Source organism: Bos mutus, chromosome 1 (assembly GCF_027580195.1).
Source record: "Bos mutus isolate GX-2022 chromosome 1, NWIPB_WYAK_1.1, whole genome shotgun sequence".
Classification (NCBI taxonomy): domain Eukaryota; kingdom Metazoa; phylum Chordata; class Mammalia; order Artiodactyla; family Bovidae; genus Bos; species Bos mutus.
This window is the reverse complement of record NC_091617.1, coordinates 111,544,067-111,553,724: the sequence shown is the minus strand read 5'-3', so window position 1 is coordinate 111,553,724 and position 9,658 is coordinate 111,544,067. Positions and strand designations below refer to the sequence as shown.

Genomic DNA, 9,658 nt, shown 5'->3' with positions numbered 1-9,658 from the left:
TCTAATAAGAAAGAATTATTTTGTAGCGTTTTTAAACTTGGTGATACATAAAATAACTATGTGGTAGTCTGCTTTTAATATATATGGGTCACAATATTAAGTGCTTAAACAAGGAGGTGATGTAATCAAAATTATTTTTAAATATTTGTTCTTAGCAGTCTCCTGTGAAATACTAAAGAATATATTCGGGTCCTCTTTCGCCCTCCTGCAGCTCCCCTAGTCTGCGCCTGCGCCAAGGCAGAGGCCCTGAGGTGGCCGAACTTGCCGCTGGGGGAGTCGGCGCTTGGAGGACCCAAGAATATCTAAAGCCACGGGGAAAATGGTGGAAAATTCACCGTCGCCGTTGCCAGAAAGAGCGATTTATGGCTTTGTTCTTTTCTTAAGCTCCCAATTTGGCTTCATACTGTATCTTGTGTGGGCTTTTATTCCTGAATCTTGGCTAAACTCCTTAGGCTTAACTTATTGGCCTCAAAAGTATTGGGCCGTTGCTCTGCCTGTGTATCTCCTCATTACCGTAGTCATCAATTACGTCCTCTTATTTGGAATAAACATGATGAGTACCTCTCCACTTGACTCCATTCATAATATCACAGATAACTATACCGAAAACCAACAGCACAAGAAAGACCAAGAAGAGGCCATCCCAGCACTAAGAGATATTCCTATTAGTGAAGTAAACCAAATGTTCCTTCTTGAAGCCAAGTAACTTTACACCAAGAACTTAATTGTATGTGGACTAATACCAAACATTTATTATAAATTTTTGACATAAAGGTTTCAACCGTAAAAAAAAATAATAATAATAAAAAATAAAGAATATATTCAGGAGGAGTAGAGTCCAGTGACAAAGCTGGAGGCTATTTATATACTGTATATATATAGTATTATGGGGGTTCCTGGGAGATTAGCTAGAAAAGAATCCACCTGCAATGCGGGAGACCCTGGTTCAATTCCTGGGTTGGGAAGTTCTCCTGGAGAAGGGATAGGCTACCCACCCAGTATTCTTGGGCTTTCCTGGTGGCTCAGACAGTAAAGAATCGACCTGCAATGCAGGAGACCCGGGTTCGATCCCTGAGTTGGAAAGAGTCCCCTGGACGGGGACATGGCAACCCACTCCAGTATTCTTGCCTAGAGAATCCCAGGTACATTGGAGCCTGGAGGGCTGCAGTCCATGGGGTCGCAAAGAGTCAGACATGACTTAGCAACTAAGCACACATAGTATTATGATATATATATATATATATATATATATATTTATTGTAGTATATAGTATATATATATATATATGTATAGCATAGTATACAGGACCTTCACTGGTGACTCAGATGATAAAGCATCTGCCCACAATGGAGACCCAGGTTTGATCCCTGGGTCAGGAAGATCCCCTGGAGAATAGTGGTAATCCACTCCATTATTCTTGCCTAGACAATCCCATGGACAGAGGAGCCGGTGGACTATAGTTGATGGGGTTGTAAAGAGTTGGACACGACTAAGGGACTAACACTTTCCCTTTCATATAGTTACTATATATGTGATATACTAATATATGTGGTTTACTATATATATGGAAAAGGGAATGACAACCCATTCCAACATTCTTGCTTGGGAAATCCCATGGACAGAGGAGCCTGGAGGGCTGCAGTCCATGGGGCTGCAAAAGAGTTGGACAAGATTTATGACAAAGCAGCAATATATTTTATATACATATATATATAATAGGCACAACACACAACAGTATAGACAAGAAAATATGGGATATGAGCCATGGAAGTGGCATTAGACATTCAAGAAAGTCAAGATTCATTTTAAATATACACTTATTGAGAATAAGTATCCATCTAGATGTGATCTGATGAGGGAGAAGGAGTTAGAAGTAACTTTCTCTTTGTGGGTTTTTGCCTTTTTTTTTTTAACTGTTGTCTCCATTTCCTATTCAATCAAATCAAAGTTCTGGTGTAGGGATATAATTTTGTAAATAACCAACTGCTAAAAAAAGAAAACAAAATATATATCCTTTTCCCTTTGGCATTGTAAGCAGACTTCTTAAATCTCCAATGTATATGAGATGTCATTTCGGTCTATCTACATAGTCATCATGACCTTGACAGTGACCTGTAGTTAACACCGAGCATCTGATACATAAAACCACCCATCTAGACAATGAGCGGAGCTGTCAGCTCAAATTTCCCAGGAGACAACCCCTGCCTCAAAGATACTAGGAAAAACTGTGGAACATCTGTATCATCTCCAAGGCCATTCTGTATTTATTTGAAGGGCTAACGTCATGGTCTTCATCATACCTGACTCATTTTCACTTACCTAGCTCTTTAACAAACAAGCTTCCTAATTTATCTAAACTTCTGCTCCATTCTCTTAATTATTATTTAGCCATTCATCTTTTGACATTAAAATTTATCTAGCAACATTCACCATAACTTTCTTCCAAACTTTTATTTGAGGCCCCAACATTTTAGGTTAACTCATACTGGCCTTACTGCACACTATCCTGCTCCCCCACTCCTCAACTAGAGACAAAAGCAGAATCCTGTGCATATGACAGACTCATCGGATCTTTAGAGTAGCACATAAGTGAATGAACATGTAATTTATTGTGCATAGCAGGACATTTTTTAGAGTAAAGGAGAACATTACTAATAATTACACAGGAACAGTACACACAATCCTGCTCAGGATGAAAGGTCATATTATTTATAAGGCCCTGGGTGATCTGGCCTCTGACAAGATGCTCAGTTTTATTTCTATGTGTTTTCTTTTTTTTTTAATTCTTTTTTGAAATATCAAATTCTGACAACTACCTTCCAATGGTTCACTTTTTGGTCAAGTCCTCTCAGTTGAAAAGCAAAATGTTTGGTTAAATTAGTATTATAATCTAATATTCCTAAAACAGAATTGGAATGATAAGGTTATGGTAACATTACCCTGGGCATGTGCCAGAAATATTAGTAGGATTAGTTAGTAGGATTCCAAAAAAGTTCTGTGCCCCAAGAAGATGAAAAAACTCAAGCTAAGTGACTTCAAAGTGGTTCTCTAACTACAAGCCTCTTTAAAACCACTACTTGTTAATCTCCAAGAGAATGGTGAACTATAGTATGTGAGTGCTAAGTTCCTTCAGTCATATCCAACTCTTTTGCAACCTTATGGACCATAGCCTGCCAGGCTCCTCCATCCATGGGATTCTCCAGATGAAAATACTGGAGTGGTTAGCCATTCTCTTCCCCAGGGGATCTTCCAGACCTAGGGATTGAACCCACATCTCTTATGTCTCTTGCATTGGCAGGTGGGTTCTTTACCACTAGCGCCATCTGGAACGCCCCTATGATAGTTTCCCCAATTTATGAGAGCCTGAAAAGGAGATTAATGTTCTTCTGTTCTGTGAAACACTTTTAGAGAAATTCTGTTCATGAAAAAAATTATACTTTATCTCCATTTAATAAGCTAAAGTTTTTTTGTTTATTTTCATAGTTAATGCTTTAATACTTATACATAACCCTGAAGTAGTAGTTTAAGCTGAGTTGAGGGTAATTAATTCCCTTTCCAATTTACTTCTGTGCCTTGGTATTGCTATGATTAGGTTTGAACAGATATATAAATGTAGCAGTGAGACTTGTAGGATACAAAAATCACTGATTTGGTGTTTTGTGGGTAAGAATCTCTCCAATTCCATAAACTATGACAGTCTAAAGAATTTATAGCTTTCCCTTCAAACTCCCTTTAATAACCAGCTTCCTCTTTAACAACATGTTGTGAATAGACTGAAACCAACCTGGATGTTTCCTTTCTTGGTAATCAGAAGACAAGTCGTGTTCTCTCTTTGTTTGATAAGACTATCAGGATGTGAAAAATAAATCTTGGCAGAGTTATTGAGATAAATCCTCAAACGAAACTCAGATTACATGTAAAATTAGTAGCTACATATCCTTTTGAGAAAAATAGAAAAACAAATTTAAAAGAACACAGTAAAAATTTTAGAACCTGCCATTAAAGACAATTTTTTTAAATGAAAATTTAGAAACATTGTCTCTCAGAGTATGATTTCTGAAAAGGCCATACTTTAAATATGGCTCTCTTTTTATAAGTGGGTAAGTTATTTCATTCTGCCTTGGAATTTTAAAATAATGTTCCATGTTATCTGATAAAACAGCGAAACCAGAAAAGGACCCCGGGAAGAGATTTATTAGTACCTTGTTTATTTTCCTTTGTTTTGTGGCCCAAAAACATACAAAACATTTTAATTATGATTAATCTTTAATTATAATTCTTTTAGAATGTACTTCCAAACATACACATATTGACCACTAAATATCACAATCATCTATATAACATATCAGAAATACTCAGCTTTATGAGGGTAAGATGCCAAATGTTACCACCTTATTTGGAGAAGTCATATTAAAAGTATCTTCATTTCTCCATTTGTTTCTAAGAGAACACACAATTGTAGTGGCCAAGACTTCAGACTTAAGGTATATCTGGATTTAAATCCTCGTTCTATCACTGAATACTGTGACATTCTAAACATGTCTTACACCTCACCTGCTAAATGAGATGCTAGTAATGACTCACTTATAAGCTTCTTATAAGAATTTAATAAACAGAAATATGTAAAAATTTTTGGCTTAAGTTCTGGCATATAGTAAATAAAAGTCACTATTAAACAGAATTAGTACATATAAATACTTTCCATTAGTCATTTGAGTTGGCATGGTATGTACCAAGATTCTAGGTTTCCAATCATTTAGTATTTAGCATGTCTGTTTCCACAAAGCAGAAATGCATCTGTGCTATCATGCATTTTCTAAGTCACTATATACAAGAATCAAGTTTTTACTAGCTTTTCTTATCTTTCTCTTCACCTCTTTCTTCTACTCTCTTGTACTTTCCACTTTTTCTCCTTCCTGGGATTGTAGTTTTGAAAATTAAACACCTGTTGCCATTGAAAGAAAATCCTATAGAGATAAGAAGTCTAAATAAACTGAGGGTTAAGAGTATGCCTGTCAATATTTCCAGGACCCAAAGATTGTTACCCTTACACCACCATACCCTAACATCACTCCAGAAAAACAAACTTATGTGAATGTTACAACCAGTCAACATTAGCACCTCCTTCCATAGGACCATGCATTAATTGGCTAAGGCTGCCATAATGATATACTCCAGACTAATGGCAATACTAGAGAAATATATTTTCTTACAGTTCCAGGGGCTGAAATCCAAGATCATGGTGGCATCAGGGTTGGTTTCTGGTGAGAGCTCTCTCCCTGGCTTGAAGATGGTTGCCTTCTCGCTGTGTGTTCACCTGGTCTTTCCTATGTGCTTATGTACAAAGACAGAGAGAGTTCTCTGGGGTGTCTCTTCATCGTCTTATAAGGACATTAGTCTTACCAGAATAGGGCTAACACTTATGACGTCACTTAACCTTAATTACCTCCTTAAGGCCCTTTCTCCAAATTCAGTCACCTTGGAGATTAAGACTTCAGCGTAAGAACTGAAGGAGTTTTAACACAATTCAGTCCATAACAATCCTGCTTTTTCCTATTACCATGAGGACTTGTAAACCCCTTCCCTCCTCCTATATTTAAGCATCTTGAAAGGAGAAGCAGAGGAGGAAAAGGATCATCCAGAGAAGAAGGAAATGATCGTAGATAGCTGAAGTGGTTTCAAATAATATATTTATTTTTCACACCTTTTCAGATTAAAACATCAGGGTTTTTTTTTTTTTTAATTCAAGTACAACACTAATTTCTCATCTGTTTTCTTTCATTCTGATGAACATGTATAGGACCTTCCTGGCTCTCTTAAAACACCTATCACCTCCTTCCTGGCAATATTTAGCTGCTTCAGTTCAGTTCAGTCACTCAGTCGTGTCCGACTCTTTGCGACCCCACGAATCATAGCACACCAGGCCTCCCTGTCCATCACCAACTCCTGGAGTTTACTCAAACTCATGTCCATCGAGTCAGTGATACCATCCAGCCATCTCATCCTCTATTGTCCCCTTCTCCTCCTGCCCCAAATCCCTCCCAGCATCAGGGTCTTTTCCAATGAGTCAACTCTTTGCATCAGGTGGCCAAAGTACTGGAGTTTCAGCTTAGCATCAGTCCTTCCAATGAAAACCCAGAACTGATCTCCTTTAGAATGAACTGATTGGATCTCCTCGCAGTCCCTCCAAGGGACTCTCAAGAGTTTTCTCCAACACCACAGTTCAAAAGCATCAATTCTTTGGCACTCAGCTTTCTTCACAGTCCAACTCTCACATCCATACATGACTAATGGAAAAACCATAGCCTTGACTAGATGGTTTTTGTTGGCAAAGTAATGTCTCTGCTTTTGAATATGCTATCTAGGTTGACAATAACTTTCCTTCCAAGGAGTAAGCGTCTTTTAATTTCATGGCTGCAGTCACCATCTGCAGTGATTTTGGAGCCCCCAAAATAAAGTCTGACACTGTTTCCACTGTTTCCTCATCTATTTCCCATGAAGTGATGGGACCAGATGCCATGATCTTCGTTTTCTGAATGTTGAGCTTTAAGCCAACTTTTTCACTCTCCACTTTCACTTTCATCAAGAGGCTTTTCAGTTCCTCTTCACTTTCTGCCATAAGGGTGGTGTCATCTGCATATCTGAGGTTATTGAGATTTCTCCCGGCAATCTTGATTCCAGCTTGTGCTTCTTCCAGCCCAGCATTTCTCATGATGTACTCTGCATATAAGTTAAATAAGGAGGGTGAAAATATACAGCAATATACAATTTAGTTGCTTACAGGTCCCATTTTTAAAATTAAATATAGAATTGTCTTGAAAGTGGGATCTGTGTCCAGTTATTTTTTTCCTGATAATAATTAACACAGTGTTTAATACAGTGTTTCAGAAAGCAATTTTTTTTCAGAAAACAGTTTTTCATTTTTTCAATAATTTTTAGTTCAATGGCTAGAATAACTAGGCCACTACTGCTTGATTAGAATTTCCTATTAAATAAACATAAATAATAATTATGAAATAAATTTATGAATAAATTCATATAAGTGTGAAATTAAAAAGTTGAAAAACTTAATGTAAGACTCTTTTAACCCAACGTTTTAGGTATTTATAAAATGCATTTAAAATTTACCATCATTCCTGCCATACATATTAGCAAGTTTATAACTCAGAAATATTTTTATTTTTATTCTGCTTGTACAAAATTTAACAAGCTAATACCTTCCATGATATGTTTCACAATGAGAGAAGAATTCAACTTTAATTGCTCGAGCACTATTCCTGACATAGTTTCATTGAATAGCAAATGCTAGTACAGTTTACAGAAATTCTACATATTACCAGATAGCAAATTCCTTGAGGACAGGAACTGGTTTTGTTTTATTAATGTATTGAGTTGTCATAGTCCCAAAATGTTGTCTTGAATTTAGCAGTTGTTCTAAAATATTTATAGCATAGAAAAAACAGAACTACATGTATTGGAGGGGCTTCCTGGGTAGCTCACATGGTAAAGAATCTGCCTGTAATGCAGGAGACTCAGCTGCAATTCCTGAGTCAGGAAGATCCCCTGGAGAAGGGCATGGCAACCCGCTCCAGTAATTTTGCTTGGAGAGTTCCATGGACAGAGGAACCTGGAGGGCTACAGTCCATGGGGTCACATGGAGTCAGACATGACTGAGGAACTAACACACACACACACACACACTCACACACACACATATTGGAAATGTTGTTTAATACAAGATGAGCTCTGAATAACTGTTCTCACTTCTTTTTATTTTCTTTTTAAGTTAAAATATAGATGATTTTTTAGTTTCAGGTGTGATACATAATAATATGGCATTCACGTATGAAATGATCACCATGATAATAAGTCTAGTACGACCTGTCCCTATATAAAGTTATTACAATATTGTTGACCACATTTCTTATGCTATATATTACATCCCCATGACTTTTAATTATGAAACAGGAAGTTTACTCCTTTTAATCCATTTCACTTAATCTATTCCATTGTGTGTGTGCGTGTGTGTGTGTATATATATATACACATATATACCATATCGTTATCCATTTGCCTATCGATGGTCACTCAGGTTGCTTCATATCTTTGCTATCATACATAATGGTGTGATGAACATTGAAATGTTTATATCTTCTCAAATTAGTGTTATTGCTTTCTTTGAGTAAATACCCAGAAGTAGATTTGCTAGATAGGGCTTCCCTGGTGGCCCAGTGAGTAAAGAATCCACCTGCCAATGCAGAAGACCTGGGTTTGATCCATGGGTCAGAAAGATCCCCTGAAGAAGGGAATGACAGCCCACTCCAGTATTCTTGCCTAGAGAATTCCATGGACAGAGGAGCCTGGTCAGCTACAGTCCGTGGGGTCCCAAAGAGTCAGATGCAACTGAAGTGACTGAGCATGCACAGAAAATTATTGGGCTTCCCTTGTGGCTCAGATGGTAAAGAATCCACCTGCAATTCAGGAGATTCAGGTTCAATCCCTAGGTTGGGAAGGTGTCCCAGGGAAGGAAATGGCTACCCATTACAGTATTCTTGCCTGGAGAATCCCGTGGACAGAGTAGCCTGATGGATTACAATCCATGGGGTCGGAAAGAGTCGGATGCAACTGAGAAACTAAGCACACACAAATTCTGACACGTGTGAGGTGGTATCTCATTGTGGTTTCCTAGACAGCATATTCAAAAGCAGAGACATTACTTTGCCAATGAAGGTCCGTCTAGTCAAGGCTATGGTTTTTCCTGTGGTCATGTATGGATGTGAGAGTTGGACTGTGAAGAAGGCTGAGGGCTGAAGAATTGATGCTTTTGGACTGTGGTGTTGGAGAAGACTCTTGAGAGTCCCTTGGACTGCAAGGAGATCCAAGCAGTCCATTCTGAAGGAGATCAGCCCTGGGATTTCTTTGGAAGGAATGATGCTAAAGCTGAAACTCCAGTACTTTGGCCACCTCACGCGAAGAGTTGACTTATTGGAAAAGACTCTGATGCCGGGAGGGATTGGGAGCAGGAGGAGAAGGGGATGACAGAGGATGAGATGGCTGGATGGCATCACTGACTCGATGGACATGAGTCTGAGTGAACTCCGGGAGTTGGTGATGGGCAGGGAGGCCTGGCGTGCTGCGATTCATGGGGTCGCGAAGAGTCGGACACGACTGAGCGACTGAACTGATGATTAGGGATGCTGAGAATCTTTTCATGTAACTGTGGCTATCTGTATATCTTACCTGGAAAAATGCCTATTTAGTTCCTCTGCTCATTTTTAAAACTGAGTTGTTTGGGGTTTTTTTGATGTTGAGTTGTTGAGCTCCTTGTATATTTTGGATTTTAATTCCTCATCAGATATATTGTTTGTAAATACATTCTCCTATTGCAGAGGCTACATTTTTGTTTTGTTTGCACTTTCCTTTAATGTGAAGAAAGGTTTTTAGTTTGATGGAGTCCCATTTGTTTTTGTTTTTTTTTTTCCTTTTGTTTCCCTTGTGTGGGGAGATAGACATTGTTTAGCAAGGAAATATTGCTAAGACCAATGTCAAGGAGCATATCACCTATGGTTCCTCCTAGAAATTTTACAGATTAATGTCTAAAATTTAAGTTATATGTGTCTTTAATCCATTTTTAGTTTATTTTTGTATATGGTATGAG

At 38.0% G+C, this 9,658-nt stretch overlaps 1 protein-coding gene across 1 annotated transcript; it reads left to right on the top strand.

The window, feature by feature from the left end:
* The first annotated feature begins 219 nt into the window (after positions 1-219).
* Positions 220-757, top strand: LOC102277307 (phosphatidylinositol N-acetylglucosaminyltransferase subunit P). Its single transcript, XM_070382615.1, has one exon. The coding sequence runs from the start codon at positions 320-322 to the stop codon at positions 704-706; it is 387 nt and encodes a 128-aa protein (XP_070238716.1). The 5' UTR covers positions 220-319; the 3' UTR covers positions 707-757.
* Positions 758-9,658: the final 8,901 nt, after the last annotated feature.